At 37.5% G+C, this 23711-nt stretch overlaps 1 protein-coding gene across 1 annotated transcript; it reads right to left on the minus strand.

Moving 5' to 3' along the window:
- Positions 1–10207: 10207 nt before the first annotated feature.
- gpr25 (G protein-coupled receptor 25) lies at positions 10208–11352 on the minus strand. Its single transcript, XM_034685956.1, has one exon. The coding sequence runs from the start codon at positions 11330–11332 to the stop codon at positions 10208–10210; it is 1125 nt and encodes a 374-aa protein (XP_034541847.1). The 5' UTR covers positions 11333–11352.
- Between the last annotated feature and the right edge of the window lie 12359 nt (positions 11353–23711).

A 23711-nucleotide genomic window follows, 5' to 3' on the forward strand; every position in this document is an offset into this window, starting at 1 on the left:
AAAAACAGAAACATGCTCCAACATGAACACAAGAACAGAAAATGCAACAAACAGAAAATACAACAACTGACTATACTACAAATGTAAGAGACAACAACTGAAGAAGCTACAAACATAAAATAGAAAAAATGAAAATGCTTCAAACATGCAATAAAAAACAAACAGGATGTTCACTAAAAAATGAATCAAAATGCATTAATGTTAGGTTATTATTAAAGTGTTCCTTTAAGAGTCTTTTAAAACTGGCTTTACTTGGGGCTTCAATTACAGTAACTGGTAAATTATTCCACATTGTAATGGGTCTATACATAACAGCCTATACAGTATATGTTATACAAAATAACATAATTACTTGCACAATGTTGCCTATACTTTTTTTTTATTATTCCTTTATTCAGATCCCCATTAGCTGTCACTAATGCAGTAGCTACTCTTCCTGGGGTCCACATAAAACAAACATAACATACAAAATATACATGAAATACAAAACTGAAAATGCAACAAACATGAAACACAAAACTCAAAATGCAACAAACATGAAACACAAGAACAAAAAAATGCTGCAAACAGAAAATACAACAACTGAATATACTACAAATGTAAGATACAACAACTGAAAATGCTACAAACAAGATAGAAAAACTGAAAACTGAAAATGACACAAACATAAAATAGAAAAAATGAAAATGCTTCAAACATGCAATAAAAAACAAACAGGATGTTCACTAAAAAATGAATCAAAATGCATTAATGTTAGGTTATTATTAAGGTGTTCCTTTAAGAGTCTTTTAAAACTGGCTTTACTTGGGGCTTCAATTATAGTAACTGGTAAATTATTCCACATTGTAATGGCTCTATACATAACAGCTCATATGGTATAAGTTATTTTAAAGGTTAGGCAGGATAAGCCTTGGCTTCAGCCTACACCTTTTTTTAGTTAGCATGTGATTGGCCAAAATATATGTAGATGTGTATGCATGTTTATATGTATGCATGAATGTACTTGTGTATGTATGCATGTGTATGTGTACATATGAATGTACATATCGATATGTGTGTGTATGTATATGCTAGACTCTATACATATATATTTCCTTGATGAATCCCTCAGTGATTGTTTTTTTTTTTTTTGCTTTTATTTGTAATTTATACATGGCTCCTATGTTGTGGAGGGAAGTGTTGGTTGTTGATGCAGCTACTCTTCCTGGGGTCCACATAAAACAAACATAACATACAAAATATACATGAAATACAAAACTGAAAATGCAACAAACATGAAACACAAAACTGAAAATGCAACAAAAATGCATGTGATTGGCTAAAATATACGTGGATGTGTATGCATGTTTATATGTATGCATGAATGTACTTGTGTATGTATGCATGTGTATGTGTACATATGAATGTACATATCAATATGTGTGTGTATGTATATGCTAGACTCCATATATATTTCCTTGATGAATCCCTCAGTGATTGTTTTTTTTTTTTTGCTTTTATTTGTAATTTATACATGGCTCCTATGTTGTGGAGGGAAGTGTTGGTTGTTGATGCAGACCAAAATAAACCTAGTCAATCAATCAGTAGCATAATATTGCAATGGTCACAAATAAACACAAATATCATTTGTGTTACACAAACAAGGAATGATCAAAGACTCTCACCATCCTTGATTTTTTGCATTTTCATGAATGCTGTCGATGTGTCACTTGATTGCTGAAATCAGACAATATCCAGCATTTAACCAATCAAGCAAAGGGACAATTTTCCACTATTTTCGTGAGCTAAAACTCTAAATGGCTATGGCTATAGATATTTTATTTATATCCATCCCCATAGGTCTGGAATGAACGAGCTCATGAGGTGTCCGTGAACGCCGCACAGAGCATCCACTTTTCCGCGGATGTGTGGGCGTTTTACGGGCAGGGAACTCCCAGTGATGGTAATTCAACCTATTTCAACATCAAACCACTCATTGTTATCTCCCCTGCTGTCCAAAAGTATTGTTGTAAGTAGAGAGATGACAGAATACATTGAAATAGGCACACATTAGGTTTAAATTCCCTTTGTTTCATCCACTAGTCGGCAGCAGTGCGTTGCGTGGACTTTTAATCCTGTGTAAACTACGTGATCTACATACTGCAGTGTCCAAAAGTGACCAAAAGACGTATTTTGATACATATGTCCATCGTTCTCTGAAGTATTCTCTACACTGCTGCTGTCTCAGACTCACGAGGCACCAAATAAGTCAGCACATTCATATCTATTGTCCTTTAGGAAAGTTCTTTTTCATAGGTTGTGCAGCAGCAACAGTGCAATTGGCTCTGCCTATCTCTCCAGGGCTCAGACATTGAACAGGTTCAGGAGACAAATTTGCTTGGTGTGACTCTTGATGAACAGTTAACATGGGAGAAACATATTGGCAACATTGTAAAGAAAATGGGTTATGGGATATCATGTATTAGAAGATGCTCCCCTTTTCTCACCCCTGCCACTAGAGTGTTGGTGACACAGGCACTAGTTTTATCTCATCTGGATTACTGCTCAGGTGCACTGGTCAGGTGCTGCCAAAAAAGATCTGTCTAAACTTCAAATAATTCAAAATGAAGCCGCAAGAGTCGCTCTGGCCTGTCCATAAGGTGTGTGGCTGAGTATAGACAGTATGCATTCCAGTCTTTCGTGGCTCAGAGTAGACAGGAAGTTGGCATGCAACCTTGCAAATTTTATTAGGAATATCTGTTTTAGTAAACAACCAAATTGTCTGTTTTAAAAAATAAAGTGTGTGAAGGACCAACACAGTCACAGTACCCGGCAGGCTGTTCAGGGTCATTTAGTTAAGAAGAGACCAAGGACTGATGCGGTGAGCAGATCTGTTATGTGTAGAGCCATCACACTGTGGAATAATTTACCAGTCACTATAACTGAAGCCCCAAGTAAAGCCAGTTTTAGAAGACTCTTAAAGGAACACCTTAATAATAACTCTAACATTAATGAATTTTAATGAATTTTAGTGAACATCCTGTTTTGTTTTTTGATTTATTTTATTTTATGTTTGTAGCATCTTCAGTTTTCAGTTTTTCTACCTTATGTGTGTTGCATTTATAGCTGCTGTATTTTATGTTTGTAGCATTTTCAGTTTTTCTATCTGATGTCTGTAGCATTTTCAGTTTTTCTATCTTATGTTTGTAGCATTTCTAGCTGCTGTATTTTCTGTCTGTATCATTTTCAGTTTTTCTATCTTATGTCTGTAGCATTTTCAGTTTTTCTATCTTATGTCTGTAGCATTTTCAGTTTTTCTATTGTATGTCTGTATCATTTTCAGTTTTCTATCTTATGTCTGTAGAATTTTCAGTTTTTTCTATCTTATGTCTGTAGCATTTTCAGTTTTTCAATCTTATGTCTGTAGCATTTTCAGTTTTTCAATCTTATGTCTGTAGCATTTTCAGTTTTTCTATCTTATGTCTGTAGCATTTTCAGTTTTTTCTATCTGATGTCTGTAGCATTTTCATTTTTTCTATCTTATATCTGTAGCATTTGCAGTTTTTCTATCTGATGTCTGTAGCATTTTCAGTTTTTCAATCTTATATCTGTAGCATTTTCAGTTTTTCTATGTTATGTCTGTAGCATTTTCAGTTTTTCTATCTGATGTCTGTAGCATTCAGTTTTTCTACATTGTGTTTTTAGCATTTTCTTACATTTGTAGTATATTCAGTTGTTGTATTTCATGTTTGTAGCATTTTTCTGTTTTTTTGTGTATTTTATTTCTATATAGCATTCACAGTTTTTCTTTGTAATGTTTGTAGAATTTTCAGTTTTGTATTTTATGTATATTTTGTATTTTATGCTTGTTGAATTTGGACCCCAGGAAGAGTAGCTGCTGCGTTAGTGGCAGCTAATGGGGATCTGAATAAAGAATAAACATGCAGGTGAGTATGTTAGCCTAAAAGCAACATAGCCTGGTGAATAATAAAAAAAAAATAAAAAAAAAATATATGGTGGAATAGTTCATTTTAAAGACATCCACTTTATGTTACACAGACAAAACACAAACATAATTCAAATATAGCTCGCTTTCCTCAAATAAATTCAAACATGTGTGAAAACTTTCATATTTGCCACATCTCCATTTAAATGATAATATACCTAACTATTTGACCTTACCAGGCAAAACTTGAATTTTCTCAGGTCAAAATTCAAACTGAGTTGATTCTCTTTTTTTGTTTTATTTTACTGTCCAACAACTCAAAGCCATACAGTTAGGTTTTGGTATTTTTTTTAACAATCAAAGAAATGACAAAAGTTTTTGTTCTGTGTAATGGAACAGTCTGTCACTGTTTTTAATGATATGAGTCATCAAAATGTCACCACATAAAAGAGGCTGTGACGTATCTTTCATCAGAATAGCTGGTGGTATTATTGGGAAAAATAGTGTTGTTAAAACCACATAGTAACACAGGAAATCCAAAGAGTAAGTGTTATCTTGTGTACAGCAGTTGATTTTAGAGATTAAAAAAAAAAAAAACTCATTTAAAAGTCATTACTTGACCAGATTTGGTGATAGTGTTATACAGTGAATAACTGCAACAATGGATAATACGTGAAACTGCTAAAATGAGAACTACACAGGGCTTGTTTTTTTTCATGTTACTGTTGGACCTCCATTACAATATTCTCTCTCTCACTCTGATAAACACTAAACCATAACAGTGTCATACCTGTTGGATCAATACTCTCTGGAAATATACATGTAGATATACAATGCAACAATTCTCCAAGCAGAATTCCACATTTCTATTTATTTTATTATTTAACTACTATTTTTTTTAATGTAAAAACTACCTCTGCTACTCACCACTGCACTATTATCATATTTTTTCAGCCTGTACATATAAGTCATGCCTATTTGTTGTTCTTTTGTATTTATAGCTGATGTTATTGTTATTATTTTTATTTATATGTCTTATTCTTATGCCTTGTACAAAGAGAGCACAGTTTACCTAAGTCAAATTCCTTGTGTGTTCAAGCATACCTGGCCAATAAAGCTGATTCTGATTCTGATTCTGAATATTCTCTGCATTAACAGAGTGTCTGGTCTACCTTAGGTAAACAAAGTCTTTTCAATTGTCTGTGTACTTCCTTTTTGTTTGGGCTGAGGAGTATCCTTTCAGAACATCAACAAAAAACAGCAGCATACATTTCAGTTTTTATATTTCCCAGGCATTTGATGAACCTGAAGCAATCATTTGACACTTTGAAACAAAGATCAGTTGTAAGATGAGCAAGTATTGGAACATACCAAAAACATGATCCTCTTTTGTCACTTAATTAAATCCACTACCATTAGCCAGAAACTGAAACCTTGTAGAAGGAAAACAAAGGAGTTAGTCATCTACATGTCATAAAAGGTATAAAGATGTCAGGTTTGCCATCAGGACAGACAGAATAAGATATGCTTGTTTATTTTGGGCAGAGCTCATGTAGACTTGAGCTGATTTTTATTTCTGAACGATGAAACCCCAGCTAATCGCCTCATCCGAGGGCTGCATGATCTGTGTGAAGATTCTGCATCTCAGCAGTGAAAAGATAATATTGCCCACACCACATTGCGCTGTTCTACTTTGTTTCTAAATTCAGGGCAGCTTTACTTGAGCTGTGCAATGTTTATATATACATTGATGTTTTCTATGTGCCCTTTGTTGTACTGTCACTGTACACAATGTAGTGTAATCTTGTTTGGTATTTATTCATTTATTTATGTATTTATTTATTTATTCATTCATTTGATGGGAACAGAGAACATTGCACAACATCCAGGGGCGTCGCCAGACCCCCTTTACTTTTGCACATGCCTCAGTATAAATGAGCTGTGCACCAGTATCAGGGGCAGACAGGCCATGGGAAGTAAAGGAAAAGACTTTAGGCGCAGTTGTTAATGTGTTGCATCCACCGCAGTGTTTCCCATACATTCATTAATTCCTAAACAAGTGAAGTCCCACTATCCCCAGCACTGCTTTGGGTTAAAAAACAAACATCATTAAATTCACAATGGTTTGAAAGCTTTCCCTGGTTACAATATTCTGTAAATAGAGATGCAGCTTTTTGTTTCTCATGTAGGATGTTTGGTAAACACATGAAATATTCATGACACATTTGTGAGCACTGGTTTCACTAACTAGAAAAAAGCTCTGGATCTCTTTAGAGGGCACGAGAAAAAACACCTGCCCATAAAAAGTGTGTGTGTGTGTGTGTGTGTGTGTGTGTGTGTGTGTGTGTGTGTGTGTGAGGAAGGGGAAATAGTAAGGGGCCTGTGCCCCAGTAGAGCTTTATTCCTAGCAATGCCCCTGACAACATCCTTAAGTTTAAAAGAATGATAAATAACATCTGTAGTCTATTCACATGTAACATAAACAAAACATTAAAAATTATATATAAACACTAATAGACAAAAAGTATATTGCAAATAATTTCTGGCAAAAATGTTAAGAATGGTTCCACTCAATATCTTGATTAGCACTCCAGCAGGTGTAGAAATATTTCTACTGTCTTTAATGCCTCCATGAGTTAAATCAAAAACAAAGCAAATGACCGTTACATGAATGAAGTAAAAGCTGAAATGTTATGTAACCATAGGACTTGTAGAGAAGAGTCTTGCCAAAGTGGCCTCATAATTTAATTTTTTGAACAATATGTATCAAAAGTTTGCAGCAGAACATCAGCCATCAGTAGCTTTGGTCAAAGTATTTCACATAAAGCAAGAAGAGAAGTGGGACTAAATGTGTATTGTGTTGCCAATTTGTCACACACAATTTCCTCTTTTAAATTTGTCTAAAATATGATGTGTTGCTCCTTTACTTGCTAAAGTTATGTAAGTGACTTTAAAGACCAGAAGACCAGGAACACCTGGATGGACACATTCTCTGATATGATTTATCTCCTAGATCCAACTTGAACCTGAAAAAAAATCTTTTTAACATATTTTTAACTAAAAACTTATCGTGGGAAGTTTGTTCATTCATATCATACGTTAAAGTTGAGTTGACGTGTTGAGGATTTTTGAGTTTTGTAATGAGAGAACACTGCAGGAGGAGCCGCAACTTACTGTGAGAACTTCAGCACTGTTGTCGCGAAATGAACAGAAACAAAAGCTGACTGATAACTCTCATACTGCAAAAAATATGATAAAGATCAGTGCCAAGGTCTCACCTTTCACTTTGTGTGAACCAGTCTGGCTGAACCAAGGTTGAGTTCTACCTTTTAGTGAATAAATGTGATGATTAAAAACTGTTAACCATTTAAAAATAATGTGTACAGGAAACATTAAATGTATATATTTTCAAATAAATCCACCAGTTAATCTAAAAAAGGGCTTTTAAAAAATAAAAACATGAATAAAATATAAGAATTATAAAACCTTACATGAGTCTCAAATCTTAAATATCACAATGCACTGTTGACCTTGTAAACAACCTCTGTAAAGTTTTTTTCAGTGCTCCCTTTCTGTGTGACAGTTTTTAGTGCCTTTGTTATCTTTATCAGATTCAAACAAACACATTTGTAACAAGTGTGGGAACTTCCTCATTCGATCAAGAAATATAAGCAATAACAGCATGACAAAAAAACAGTAAAAGTCAGAAGAAGAAAACATGACAGTCACTTTATCCGGAAAAATGTAATGCATGGCTAATAAAACCATGACTGTGCTGTATTTTTGTGGAATACTTTAGGCTTAAAATACTTCAAATTCCTGTGAGAACATTAAGGTTTGCTTCTAATTTGGCGCCCCCTGTGGACATGATGCTTACTTTAATCACTTCCGGACTGTGTTCTGTACTGTACATGTGTGAGAGGCGTGTCTGAAGGAAAATCATCCATTGCTCACTTTTAAAAGCAAGCTGTATTACTCACTGTGAATCTTTGCCAAAATGTCAACAAAGGCTGTTTCTGCAGCGTGCTGTAACTACTTCCATCTATCACTTACCCTGCTGCTGTGACCGCATCCATTAAAAATAACCATATAGAAATCTTCACTTTTGTCGCTGATAATCTTGTTTTCTTTTGCAGGTCTTACTGAGGCATCACTATTCATTTCAGTCTGCATTATAACCAGCTCCTCAAATGAGCTTTAATTATCAAATTTTGTTTCTTACAGTCATGGCAGGTCAGTTGGTGTGAACCTTAACTCGTTTTGTCTGCTTGACTGTGACTCAGTGCTCTCAGTTCACAAAACCTCAAAGCAACCACTTCACGCTACACACTCCCAGAGCCATCAATGTGTGTGTTTTTGTGTGTGATTGTAGAGAAACTTTTGAATTGTTTGGTCTTATGTGAAGTTTGTGATTACTTTAAACTCAACAACCTGTAACAACAAAAAACCCAAATATGATCTTTTAGTGAGGTTTAAAGTCAACGATTGAAACCCAATCATTAATTTAATCTTTCCTGAAGGTTTGTTTTCTGAAAGGTACCAAAAAATACGGTGGTAAAAATACCATAATCTTCATAGATAGAAAATAAGATCGATACTATGTATAATATTACAACACAGCAAGTATAGAGATTTACTTTATGTACATTAGTTTACGGCCCTCAAACATTTCCTGCTCTGAATCTCTCTTTACTATGCGGCATACAAGTGCATTGTTAAAGAAAAAGCTGTTTCCAGGCACTAAAATGCTGATCATCTACACCCATACTGTTTATTTCACAGTTGTAACAAAAAGATTGTTTTTTTTTTGTTATAGGGAGGAGACAGTTGTGAGAGCTGAGCCGCTTATCTCTGAAATGAGTATGTGGAAACTTCTGACCCCTGTACCCACAGCCTGGCACTCTGATCTGCTTTCTTTAATGTGAAACCACCCACTACATATATCACAGACAGAACTGAAAAACAAGTAGGCGCACATGAACATTTGAACTTTCGAATACCCGGTGTTACACATATTGCATGAGAACAACTTTGATTTGGCAGAAGATGGGCCAAGTGCAGTTCAGATAAAAGTTAAACAGGCTTGGAAGGTTCCTCATACCTGAGTTTCTTTTATCAGACAATCAACACGTGCCAGAGATACCAGGAAAAGTCTGTGCAGGTACGAGTGTTTTGCCTGATGTCTTCATCTGAGCTGCCAGGTGTTGTTTGTCCTGCCATTGGTTATGTACCCACCCTCTTCTTGTTTATCAGAATCCACAAGTTGAATTTTTGTTGTTCAAGTTAAGATAGGTGTGACTTGTTTTTATGTCTCACAGTATGTTTCATGTCCTTGCTATTTTTTGCAGAGCACACTGGTCAACCTCATATTCCACACCTCTGTTGCAGTGTGGCAGAGAAGTCTGCATGGGTTTTTTTTGGTTTTTTTTTTTAAACACTATTTCTAAGAAAAACTAATTATAGAGCTTGAGCCTTTATGAATTAACTGTACACAATTGCTTTATAACTTAAATTTACCATGTTAAACAGAACACTTAAAAATGTTAAACACACAGTTATACATTTGGAACCAACATTTAAATGTTCAAGTCAGTGTTCTGTAATGTTATGTTTGTGTATTTGAAATGCACAGGGGTGGTTTCAGTGCTGGTAATGTCTGTTGTGAGCAACCACTATTTGATAAGTGAAATAATGCTGCCCAGGCTGAACAATTCTCAAGTAAGAGCTGAAAATCTGCCTTCACATAAATAACTCGAATCACTTCACAATTTTTTTTACAGCTTTTATTATTGAAAAACACAATCATCAAAACAATATATATACATTTCCCTGAGACATAGTTGGTGTTACAAACATTTTCCAATGACATGTTTGAGTATTTAAAATAGTTACATAAGCTAATGCACAAATCACTTACATTACAGCTTTTCAAAGACTTTTAATGCCTTTACTTATCCTGAAAAAATGTTCATATTTCACTAACAAAAGATAACACAAGAGACTTTTTGCTCATGCATCATATTAGCTGCACTTTAAAGAACTCAATAAGTAGCATACACAACATGTTCAATAAATGTAGAAAATCTGGATATGGAAAATAAAAGTCAGACCTTTTTTGACACTCATACAAAACTACAGACCTACATTTTTTTCTTTACATGCATCTGGTTTTGTAATTTGTGACCAATTATGACGATGAAGATGAGCAGTGAAAGCTGTCACATACATCTTAAAGAATAACAGAACTTTACAAGCTTCAAAATAAAAGATAAGACGGGAGTCTCACTCAATCTGAATCTGAGATCTCCCTCCACTTGTTCCTAAGCTCTCTGTAGTGCCAGCGTTAGTGAATGAAGCAGAGGAGTTGTAGCTCTGCAGTGACTTTTTCTTTCCTCTGCAGGTGCCGTACAGGATCTTGGCCCGTTGTCTGAAGTGATGGTCAAGGAAAAGGTAGATGGCCGGATTGATGCAGCTGTTGAGGAATGCCAGGCAGCATGAGATGAGGAGCCCGTTTCTTTGCCATGCCTGAGCCTCACAGCTCAAATCAGCATTTGAGAGCTGTGAGACAACAATAATGACTTTGAATATGTTGAAAGGGAGCCAGGACACCACAAAGGCCACGATGATAGAGAAGACCATCTTAAGGGAGTGTTTGCGGCGGGCTTCAGCTCGAGGATTGGCAGCAGCAGCACAGTGCTTGTTGAGATGCAGGATGATGGTGCCGTAGCAGACCACGATGATCATAACTGGAAAGATGAAGGTGAGTAATGCCATCATCAGGCTCAGGCTGAGGAAAAAATATGAGTTGTTGTCTTCCACACAGGATGGGCCATCACCGAAGTCCTGCAAACCTCTGTGCACCCATGATGGGAGGCCGAGCAGCAGGGAGCTCGTCCAGACTGCACCACAGGTGACCTGAATGCACCTGCTGCTCCTCAGGTGCCTGGAATCCATCAGCCTCACCACAGCCAGGTAGCGGTCAAAACTCATGCAGGTGAGGAAGAAGATGTTGGAGAAGCGGTTCACAGCGATGATGTAGCTGCTCAGTTTGCACAACAGGTTGCTGATGGCCCCAAAGTCCCAGTAACCATTTTGGCCGGCAGAGACGGCCCACAGAGGCAGCGTGAGGACAAAGATCAGGTCGGCCAGAGCCAGGTTGATAACAAACGTGTCCACAAGACGCCCTCTTCTCTTGCCTTTGCTGGCCATGACAGAGATCACAAAGAGGTTGCCCAAAAAGCCAGTGAAAAATATCAGGTAATAGAGTACGGGGAGGAAGGTGTTAAAGCCATGGAGGGGAGAGCCTGGACAGTCCAAAGTGACATTGAAAAGAAAGGGTTCGTTGTCGGTTAGGTTTTCTAGGTAGGTGTAGTCGTCATATTGTTGATAATCAGTGTAGGCGTCCATGCTGAGAGATCACAGAGTCTCTGCAGTGTAACTGGTGTTTAGGCAGGGTGGTTGCCAACTTGATATTGCACAGGAAAACCACACAGAAAAATAGATCCTTTTTTTTTTGTGCTCTTCTCCTTACTCTGCTGCTTCGCCGTCTTTCACAGACTGAGAGAACTTCCTCTCATTTCCCCCCTCATTTTCTGAAAGATGTAAGACAAAGAGACTTCTTATTTAGTTGTTGGTTTGAAATGAAGTTAGGTTTTAAAGATGAATTAGCAAAATCTAGGGGCTCTGATACGAATCCTATAAAAAAACCACAGCATTATGGGTGCAACAGGCGTCAGTAAAACACAGACTATACAAACTTTGTGGAAACATTTTAAAAGAAGTTAGTGTTAGGAGTCCTCATGTATTCTATTTAGCTCAACAAACACAGCACCAAAGTATGAGTATACCAACTAAGAGACTAATTATAAAGAATAGCTGATACTTAAAAAAATCTTATTTATTTTCTATTTATCTATCATTAATGACAACATTAATAGAAAATTAGTGTTTTTTTTCCACATGTACACATTTATAGCTTATAAATCTCACCAAGCGATAAAACATAAACCCTTATTCTAACCAAAAATAATATTCTATAATTCATTTCTTGATTCGATTTTATTAATTGGAGCTTGCAAAGAAATCAAAGATATCATATTATTATCATAGCAATAATATGATACTTTAATATATTAACATGATGCATGTACCCAAATACTGGTATCGATTAAATGCACTCAAATAATTTCCACCACCAACTTCAATCAAGATTAGAATTGCTGCAATATTTCACTCATACAACAGCCTAGTTGCAGAGAGATGGATGCTTTTTTGCTTATCTTAATTGTCCCAACAAATATCAAATAAAGGGGGAGACTGATCCCAGCCTTGAATTTAGTATTTGAATGTAGTACTTGATTTTTGGTGTTTGTCTATTTATGTTTGTACAGGGAGTATGCAAAAAATACTGGAGTCAAATTCTTTGTATTCTTGTGATACATTGTGAATAAAGTTCTTTCTGATTCTGATTCTAATTCTGATACGAGTTATATACATACAGTATAGTGTATTGTATGAGGTTGACCAGTAGAGGGCAGATGAGATTTACTTGAGTTTTCATGTAGTGACCTCCTGCCTGGATTCAAACTGACTGAGGTGCAGAGGAAAGTTGAGACCTTCCCACTCATATCAGCACAGAAGAGACGGAGTCATACAATCTGATTTTTAGTACATAGAAACAAATTCATCACTGATTTTCTATTTACTTAGTTCACATCCACACCTATTTGTAACAGCTTTTAAAAGACTTTCTATTCAACATGTTGTAATGTGCAGTCTGTATATTCTCCACTCCTCATGCTTTCACACTCAGTTGTGTTTGCTTGTCCTGAGTGATTCACCTTAGTTAGTTCATTTGATCATATTTGAATAATTAGGGAAAACGTCTTCATGCACTGAAAGAAATACATATTTTAACAAAAGACCTGTTGTTGTTTTGATATAGTTTGTCATATTCTGTCTGAGTTAGCTTAAAGCTGTATTTTCCCTATCTGTTCTCTGGCAGACACAAACTAATAGAACAGCACTAAAAATAATTAAAAGTAAGGATTTAAGTATGTAAATATTAGCAAGGGACTGTGTCAAAAGTCTTCTGCAACTTATTTATCAGTGTGTATGCCATCAGCGCTGATCATGGATAAATAAAGATATTTAAGCAGCTCTACTGAAATAGGAAGGAAACTTTTCTGTGCTTTTTCGGTTTGTTTGGATGTTTGAGCAGGTGACTTTTTGTTTCCACTTTCACTACCTTACTGACTTTTTACAGAGGCCAGTGTGTTATGGTAAGATGGGCTGACTTAAGATAAGACATACAGATCAAGACGAGCCTTAAAATGAAAGATAAAAAAAAATAACAGCAAAACTGTAGCCAATAACGTCATTGTAAATTAATATCTGCTGTGCACAAAATTTCAGGGGTCGTTCATTAACATATTGCTGTTATATTTTGTTGTGCATCTCTTCATCTGCATGGCTGTAGTTCTTATAGTTCTCCCCCACATTCATCATGAGTCACTGTCACACTGCATTTCACTCAGATAAAGAATAAAACTGTTCTTTGTTCTAAGAGAAGCATCCTGTGAGTTAGCACAGACAAACATGTTTGTAACTTGTCTTGCATTACTGTAAGAGAGATGCCTCCTTGTTACCCTTCCTCTGGTTTTTCTGTTCAAGTATTTGGGGAGTTTTTTCTCATCTCTCATTGCAGATTCAAAACCTTCTTTTCTTCTTTGACCAGTAATGCACAGATACAACTGAACTGCCAGTAATGAACCTTAAAAGCCATCACCAAAAAAAAAAACCCAAACCCCTGAAACTGCCTGACACTGCTTCAGTGTGCCTCAGAAGCTAGTGTTAACCACAAACTGTCAGGTGCTCCTGTCTGCCTGGATGGTTTGTTTGTTTGTTGTGACCCATTTCTTTAGCTGAATCGTCATTCATCACTGACATCCGCACTTTCCTCTTGATCTGAGACAAGGTGATAGACAACCGAGATAGACAGGACAGCGGAGGACTTGGCAGGCAAGGCTGTTGTTACAGAGAAGAAAAGTTTCATTGTGACTACAGATCAGACCTTGCATGGGGAGAGATTTACTCTGTGGTCCATTACATAAGCAGATATTTACCATATTCCCACAACAGCCATTTTCCTCTGACATCATGCTCAAGGTAGAAAGCTCCAATGCTATAATGTTGTTTGGCTTGCTTTATTTCAGGTCGATTAACATATAAATAAAGGGATTCTGAAATCTGTTGTTGTTTTGATATCGTTTGACACATTGTGTCTGAGTTAGCTTAAAGCTGTATTTTCCCTATCTGTTCTCAGGCAGACACAAACTAATAGAACAGCACTAAAAATAATTAAAAGTAAGGATTTAAGTATGTAAATATTAGCAAGGGACTGTGTCAAAAGTCTTCTGCAACTTAGTTATAAGTGTGTATGCCATCAGCGCTGATCATGGATAAATAACAACATTTAAGCAGCTCTACTGAAATAGGAATGAAACTTTTCTGCACTTGATATTAAAATGTCAAAGTTTGGTTGTTTGAGCAAGTGACTTTTCGTTTCCACTTCCACTTCATGACTGACTTTTTACAGAGGCCAGTGTGTTTTGGGAAGATGGGCTGACATAAGATAAGACATACAGATCAAGACGAGCCTTAAAACACAAGATTAAAAAAATAACAGCTAAACTGTAGCCAATAACGTCATTGTAAATTAATATCTGCTGTGCACAAAATGTCAGGGGTTGTTCATTTACATATTGCTGTTGTGTTTTGTTGTGCATCTCTTCATCTGCATGGCTGTAGTTCTTATAGTTCTCCCCCACATTCATCGTGACATGAGTCACTGTCACAACCAAACTTTTCACTGCTTCTCAGCTGACCATCCATTGAAACCTGAACTGCACTGTACTTGATCCTGATTGATCATTACGCAACAACATTTCATGGTAATGGTCTGCTATGTCTCCGTTGACAGTCACATGAAGAACAAAACAAGCGGTGATTAGAGTCTCTACGCTGATAGCAAACCACACTGCAAGCAATGCAGCTCTCATCACAGACTCTGGTGGACTAATTGTAATAGATAGATAGATAGATAGATAGATAGATAGATAGATAGATAGATAGATAGATAGATAGATAGACAGACAGACAGACAGACAGACAGACAGACAGACAGACAGACAGATAGACAGATAGATAGATAGATAGATAGATAGATAGACAGACAGACAGACAGACAGACAGACAGACAGACAGACAGACAGACAGACAGACAGATAGATAGATAGATAGATAGATATATAGATCTTTATTTGTCCTGAATAAGGACATTTGTTGTCACTGTCTGCACAAGAATACATACATAAAACATACACCAGAAACACCCATCATATCAATGTGAAGAAAAAAGGCTGCTCAATTTGACTATGGTTTGTGTCCTGTGGGAAAACTGATACAAGAGCTGAAAACAGCAGAGAAAATGTACCAAAGTAGTACCAATCAGTATTTGATGATTAACTAAGTCAGTAGGGGCAGGTTAATAAGAATGTACAGTGAGCAGGGCTTCTCCATCACCTTGAAGGAGGGACCCTGGTGTCCTGTTGGGGTTTGATCCAACCGGCTTTAACAAGCTGTTCACTACTATTAACTATTCCACAGTTACGCCTCAGTACCATGGGTGCCCGAGCCTTCAGCTGCTCTGCACCCAGACTCTGGAACTCCCTCCCCCCACACATAAGACAGTCGGACTCCATAACATCATTCAAATCCCAACTCAAAACTCACCTGTTCAAACTGGCATATTCACTGTAACTGGACTCTCTGCACTTCACTAGTTTTTTTAAATTTTTTATTTATTACTTTTTGCTTGTTTGTTTGTTTTTATGATGTTTTAATGATGAATGTTTTTGTTATCTGTAAGGTGACCTTGGGTGATCTAAAAGGCACCCAAAATAAAATGTATTATTATTATTATTACTACATATTGTCCCCTACTTATTACCTCATTGTGTGAAATACTTGATTCTGCCAGGGACAACCTGATCATATTAAATCAAACAGCGAAAAATAAGTCAGATACATCTCTGCCTGTTGACACTGTGGCAAAAACATTAGTTTCAGCCTGATGGTGGGTCTTATAATAACAGTTAATGGGGACAGATGTAAGAGCAGCCTGATGAGTTACTGGTCCTCAAGCGTCTCTGTTAAAGTGGAGAAAGTTCCTGTCCTATTCAATCCAGGCAATGAAGCAGAGCTGTTGAGTGCATTGCCTCAAAGTGACTCATACCATAAGTGGTGATGATAAAAGCAACCATGTTCAAAGTTGTGTCATTTGTATCAACTCGCTCACCCTTCACAGTGAGACAAGAACCCTCAGCTTCACATCTGGCTCACCTTGTTAGGTTCTAATTCACATAACAACCCATTTACTATACATTATCCCTCATATACATCTCAAGAGGAAGAATGTAGTAATTTCAGCTAACAGTTGGTTTAATGTAAGGATTAACAGTTGTCTTACTGTTGCTCATAAGCTATCAAATAACTATTGTTTTAAAATCTGGCTTATAATTATTCCCTCATTTGTCTTTGCAGACCACGAGGAAGCAGGGAAATAGTAAATGTAGTCATATATGTGATGTATGGCCTGGAACACAAAAGTATGACAATGTAACTGCAATTGAGCTTTCCAGTGAGATAGTCAAAAGAAAATAGTAACTGTGTGAAAATGGTCAGTTGTGCCCCGGCCTTGAAGAAAGAGGTTGGAGGACAGGCCACATCTTATAAGAGGCCGGAGAACACCTCATTGTTCTGTGGGTAGTTTTTAGTTAACAAGGCTTGGTGAATGAACGACCTCCAAGGATCCCTTATCCACTTTCTAACCTTGTGTCGTATTGAAACACGTCTTTACTTTGGTGGTGTCAAGGTGATGTGTGGATAAACTCATCACAGCAGAAAGTCCTGTCAGTAGGCATTGTTTGGCTTGACGTCGTTCTCCCTCATGCTCAGCTGTACTTTTTCCTTTAAAAACTTCTAATTATTTCTTCTGCATTCTTGCTGCTCTGTCAGTGGAACGCTACATTCCTCTCCTCGAATAAGTGCTGTCTCACTCCAATTGAGCAGAGTAAATGTGAGAGCCACTGAATGGAGCAGCCTCAATAGGAGCAAATAAACAATTGCATTGGTCCATGGGTGCAGCGGGGGAGAGCGGATGAGAGGAAGGGAGAAAGGCCTCCCTAACGTGCTAAGATTCCCATGGATACTTAGTCCTTTTTCTGTTGAGAGGAGGATCTCGTAAAGTACTTCAACAGTGGATGATTTCTCTTTTCCGTTTAGTCTGTTTTTATTTGAGGAGAGAAAGGGTGGTATGCGTCATGGTGATTGTTCGACATAGGTCACGTGCACACACGCACACTCGTATACACACACAAACACTCACCACACACACACACACGTACAATTTGCTCCTCACTTGTCAAGTGCTAACTTTCAGAAAAGGAGTCCATTGTTCGGGTGTGAAAGGTTAGCTGTTTAACTAAATCAAAAGTTCCTTTAACACAAAGGATTGCACAGCCTCAGACCTCCATTCTGTGTTGTTTTAAGTGGTCAGGGGCTTTTAACTGTATCCTTTAAAAAAAAAACCTTCATGACTTTAACCCACTTAGAGATTTTTTTCCTCATTTAATATAAACTGAAGAGCTCAGTTTATTTAAGAAATATATTAAAGCCATAACACATTTTTAGGAGATAGTAAAGAAAAGCAGGATGTTGAAGATGAAATGATAACTATCACAGTGTGTACATCTCACAAAAATCCAATCTAGCATAAAAAATATATTCCACTGCCACATTGGGTAGTAAAAGGCAACTGGCTGTCACTTTGCTACAATTACCAGGTATTAGGCCTCTCTTTGTTACAACACATTTAAGTGCATGCAACAAGAAAGCCTAAACAAGAAAACTAGCATCAATAATAATACTTATTTTTCCTTTTTTTTTTTCAGATGATATCCAGGTGTTGCTGCCTGGTTTTAAAGATGTTGAGGGAGGCTGCCATGTCCTTAGATTGTTGCAAGGATATTTTTAGAGACCATAAAGTGGTTCCTTAAATGTTTGGTGTGGATGTCAGGATGTAAGGTGGTTACTTAGATTGCTATATGTATCCAGTGATGGGCAGTAACAAAGTAAATTTACCTGAGTACAGTACTTAAGTACATTTTTTTGAGTACCTGTACTTTACTTGAGTATTATTTTTTGGGGAACGTATTACTTCTACTCCACTACATTCAGAAGACAATTATTGTACTTTTGACTCCACTACATTTCTATCAATGCTCTAGTTACTCACTACTTTAGCTTTGAAGTCAGCTCATGAACTTCCTTCTCTTTTCTGAAATCTGATCCCTAAGACAGTAAAACGTGTTTGTGTAGTTCTGTTTGTCTCAGTGGTTTAGTCATACCTGTATATTGTGTGTCTTCACGGTTGAACGTGGAGCAAACACAGAGCAAATTTCACTCAGATCAGGCAGTTCATTTAGAGGTGGTAATGATGGCTATAATTCTCCACCTGAGCACCCATGGCCATATCTTCAGCCCGTGTTAGAGGTTTTTGAAATGAAGAATAAGACATAATGTTTGAAATGTTCTCCCTGTTTGTTCTTCCTGTTTCTCACTCTGCCCAAACATACAAAAATTCACAGTCCAACCTGAGAAAGTGTGTTGAGCTACGTAACGTTTGTTTCATTCCAGATGAACATTTCAAACTAAGTTGTCTGTGCTTGGAGTAACTTAGTTGCTATTTTTATTGCATGGTATAGTTTTTAGAGATTTAAAATAATGGTTTCTAGATAAACATAATGTAACATAATGTACTCCTATGTATTATTGACTGCATTTATGTATTGTGAAAATACAATGTTTTGAGATATTTTTAAAAGTACTTTGAATACTTAAGTATTTTTAAAAGCAAGTACTCCAGTACTATAACCTATGACTTTAACTCAAGTAATAATCTGACAGAGCAAATTTCACTTGTATTGGAGTAATATTTGACATGCAGTATCTATACTTTGACTTAAGTTATGAAGCTGTGTACTTTGTCCACCACTGTATGTATCACACCCTAGTTAGTACTGCAGCATTTATTAACTGGTGTGCTGTGAAATTGAGCACCACTTCTATCTGCTTGATTAATTTGACTTAATATCTAAAAATAACAGTTAAATTTGTCTTTTTTGATTGCATATTATCTTCCCGCCTCTAAGCATGTATTGAACACATGGTAACTTCTCAGAGACGAGTTATGTATCATCTACTGTCAACTCCACATGAGAACTTAATGAGCAACCCTGAGAAAAGACAAGAGAACCAGTTAACCTCTACCCTGCAGCTGGATCAAGTATGTGTGAAGGGAGATTACGATGGATAGAGGGAAAGTCATTACTGCTGGAGCACTGCATGCAGCTGGTGGCAGGAGCAACAACAGCAGGATTGGGAGCTAGCAAGTCTTAAACAGAGGAGTAACACCACCCCAGGCCTCCCTCTACCAATAATTTGCTGTAGAAAATATTTATGGAGGGGGGGAAGTGTGGCTTAGGGGTCAAAGCACAGATCCTGTTTACAGAGACTACAGTTCTCATTGCAATAGTTGCTGGTTCGATTTCTGTCCTCAACCCTTTGCTGCAACAAAGGGTCATCAATCGATGATGACCATGTTGCTTGTTCTACAGTTTGATTGGTGGGTTCATATTGTACAAAATCTGAGTATTTGCATTACACCAACATTTGTACTCGTTCTGAATAGAGTTGAATTAATTTTATGAGGAACTGTAAGCTTGTGCATCTTAATGTGTTAAAGCCAGCCTGTAACGGACCAGAACAATCTACCCGGGACTTTAACCCTGAACTACGTGCGTTTCGACCGGAGGAACCAGGGTCTAAATTTAGTTCAGGGGTAGATAATCTCCCCCGTGAAAAGCCCCTGCTTGGTGGGTAGTACTTTTCAAAGGTCCTGGGACTTTCGGTTGAACGTAACAGTGTTTGTGGAGTTTACACAGTTGTTGAAACACAGTGTGAGTTCCTGGGAATGCATACTAGTTTAGTTTGTTATCAAGATTTAAAAATATTATTTTATACTTTTTTTTTTTCTCCACACGTCACTGGCCTGATTTGCACAATCTACCCGGGACTTCAGCCCATGGTGGAAACGCAGACAACAATGGGGGCACAAGAACCTTTTAGTTGAGGGTAAAGTGGTTCTTGAAATGCACCTATACAGAGACTATAGTCCTTGTTGCAGCAGTAGCAGGCTCAACTCCCGACCTGTGCCATTTGCTGCATGTCTTCCTTTCTGGTCTCTCTTCAACTAACTTAAATAAAAATAAATAAAAAACATGGAGAATAAATAATGCTCGTGCAAACTATCACAGACTGCTAATTCCAGCAATAGGATGCTAACCACTAACAGACTGGAGAACATCGGTGGTAGACATTGGGGATAATGAGGACAAGGGAGAAGATGATGATGAGGACTGAGGATTTCTTTTATAAAATGTTGACTCTCTTGGTTTTGTTTTTTTTAGTCATTAGTGCAATGATGTCTTATTATCAAGCCTCTTCAACTTAAATCTGCACACCACTGAGGCACCAAAGACCTTTACTTTGCTTCATTGACATTATAAGTGTAGGGCAATTAGATCTTACAGCATTGTCACTAGTCATGAACATTTTTAAGCACTACAGTATATGACCCATTCATATCAAACTTCATTAAAGAATATATAGTCCCTGGAACAACTCCTGTTCATATGTGTTTTTCCAGAGTTAGGGAGTCTTTCTTGGGTCTCTCTACATTTCCTTAATGTGGGTCTCCATCACCATGTTAACAGAAACCGTCCCTTATTTATTGTCATTACAATCATGCACAATAAATGAGACCATCATAGCAAGACTGCATATGGGTTGCTGATAGTGTTGGTAATTAACAGTGACAGATTCTCGTCTTAGATGATAATGACAATGCAATCATGGACATTTGTAAGGGCTGAAGACCAGACTGTCATTTGATGGGTGTACTGGTCTTACTGGATTGCCCTTGTTTCCCAGGGGAAAGTTTTGGGAGCAGATGGCTGCCTCAGTGCGCAGAGTTGAGTGTCAGCTGACAGTAAATGATCTTCTGAGCAGGGGGCCACCACATTAGTATGACATGTCCTTGTAAAACTGAGAACAAGGTAGTACCAAACTGAAGACACAGAAGAAGTGTCAGTTCTGACCACTGATTGATAAAAGTTGGAGCAAATGGTTTGTTGACATTGATCCCTCTCATTTGAATTGAGCAGGATCTCTCCTGCTGTTGCCGCCGGGCTGAGTTGATTAGGAGATGATCTCGTCCCAGGGTGATACGTGGCCCGAAAGGTGAAAGTCTCAGCTGTGTTTACAATGAAGGAGCTGATCTCCAGGGGAAGAGGAGAAGAGTGGGCAGGTTCTCTCTGAAGTCAGTCATCCTCTTCATAGTTTAATGCATGTAATGAGTGGATGATTTTTGGCTTTATTTATGTCACTGCGCCCACAGGCTTATCAGTTTTAAGCTGTCACACAGTGTCAAAAACAGATTGAACTGGTCACCAGGATTTCGTTCTCAGGTTTATTATTAGCTGCGAGGACCTGTTCACATTAGGAGTGTTTTGGGTCAGTAGGTCAAGGGACAGGCTCCCCAACACCTGGGGGACACCGAGTTCATCACTCAGAGAGCCATTAGGAGCAGAAGGCTGGACCCCGACCGCTGACAGACAGGGGTATCACCTCAAGCTGCAATGAGAGGCAATGAGAGAGGACGTGAAGTTGTGTGTAAGCTGTTCGATGGTGTGATTGTTTGCAAAGGTGCCCAGTTTTCAGGGAGGCAGAAGGTGGGCGCACACAGAGAGCATGCAAGGAAGTATTGTTGTTTTCTTTTATTGTTATTTTGAAGAGGGCGTATTTAGAGGTAGACTTGATGAATGTGTTGATGGTGGCATTTTGATAGGGGTAATTTTGACCTGACAGGGCCCAGGCTCTCTCATGAATCAAAATGTGTCAGGCAGGCGCTGGAGATGGAGGGCCGCTCATTGTGGCTCTGACACCCATGTGAGGGGCTGAGGCTGCTGGGGGTCAAGTGTGACACCTCATTAGGACGATGTTGATTTAGTGTGGCCACAGCGCAACAGACCTCCTCCCATGGGGTACGGAGAGGCGTTTGAGTGAGGGGGGTGGGGAGCACGGAGCACTGGACAGAAAATGGGGGCCGACTGCTCTTCATTGGCAGGGCTGTCATCTGACAGCTTGCAAATCATGCACCTACACAAAACATACACCCCCCTACCTCTTATTTGAATATCACTCCATCAATGGTTTATATTTAAGATCATTTATTTAACCATAAAGAGCTGCATAATACTGTTTTTAAGAAATATAACTATGAGTAAAATTTAGTAATCCTATTTGTCCTTTTTAGGGGGGGTCTGTTTTGGTCAGCTCTCCCTCTCAGTGAACCCAACACCCCTGATGGAATAATTATGGCCTTTCACCTCTGATCTTTCGATTTGAAATTGTTTTCTGTAATGTCAAGATTGCCTGTCAAGCTGCAGTTGAGCCTCGGCTCAAGTGCAAACCAGGACTTGCAGATTTAAAGAATGAGAGGTTTAGATGGAAACACTTCTTTATGATGTAGCTCATCCTGTGCATTATTTTAAATTCAGAACAATACTTTTTTTCATCCAGTGGGTGTTAAAGTGACACTTCAGTCATATTTCTGTCTTAGACACTTTTGAAAAAAAGACAACCCCCCTCCCCCCAACAACAATAAAAAAAACAACAGCTAATTAAATGATGTGAAAGTTATTGTTTTGGGGATTTTGGTTTAAATTGCAAAGTTGCTTTTGGTTGATGTTTAATACAGAAAGCACTATCACAAAAACACTGACTTGTGTTACTTTTCTTAAGTTTTAAACTCAGAAATGTGTTTTCTTCAAGGCTTCATTTAGTTTTGAACAATAGCTTTTCCATAATGTGAGACTATGAAAGAGGTTTTGACAAGTAAATGTACAAATGTATGATTTAAAGCTAAAAAACAAACAACAACGAATGATTGATTTGAAGTGATTTTATTTTTCTCACTTAAAATGTAGGTAAGCACCACTAAGCTACTCCAGTATTCCTGCACATTAATGTACAAGAAGTACATTTAATTAATAATTATTATTAACATAACTCCTCTTTTGACATTTCAGTGTGAGTTTGTAACTTCAGTTGGGCCTACATGACATTTTATTGAGGTTTTGTTGATGGTTCACAAATAAAGTCTGATTATTTTGTAATCAATTATAGACAGAAGGCAGTGTGATGAGCAAAGCTAAAGAGTGTTAAAGACAAATTTCAACTTTGACCTTTACTTCTATTGCCCCCATCTGGCCAACTTGTATCATTACATGCAAACTTCTGCAGGCAAACTTCCCAACTTGTTCCTGTCAGTTACATAGTGATATCTCTGCAACATTTCACAAGGCAAACAGAACAACTGTAGTGAAATAAGACCAAAAGATCAATCATTAGGAAAGGTTATCTTCAAGTGTCCTGGATGTGCTCTTGACAGCTCTGATGGACATTATTTCCACGTTTGAATACCAATGAAGACAAAATAGCCAACAGTTACAAAGCGTTTTGCTCGATAGTCACCATTAATCTTCCTTCAATGCAGGCCATTATTCAGGTGACTGATGCACTGATTTGCTAAATCCTAATTTTT

This window comes from Notolabrus celidotus, chromosome 1 (assembly GCF_009762535.1).
Source record: "Notolabrus celidotus isolate fNotCel1 chromosome 1, fNotCel1.pri, whole genome shotgun sequence".
Taxonomy (NCBI): domain Eukaryota; kingdom Metazoa; phylum Chordata; class Actinopteri; order Labriformes; family Labridae; genus Notolabrus; species Notolabrus celidotus.

Bases quoted from the DNA above. Each gene is read 5' to 3' on its own strand.
- gpr25 (XM_034685956.1), bottom strand. From the start codon at position 11,332: ATGGACGCCTACACTGATTATCAACAATATGACGACTACACCTACCTA.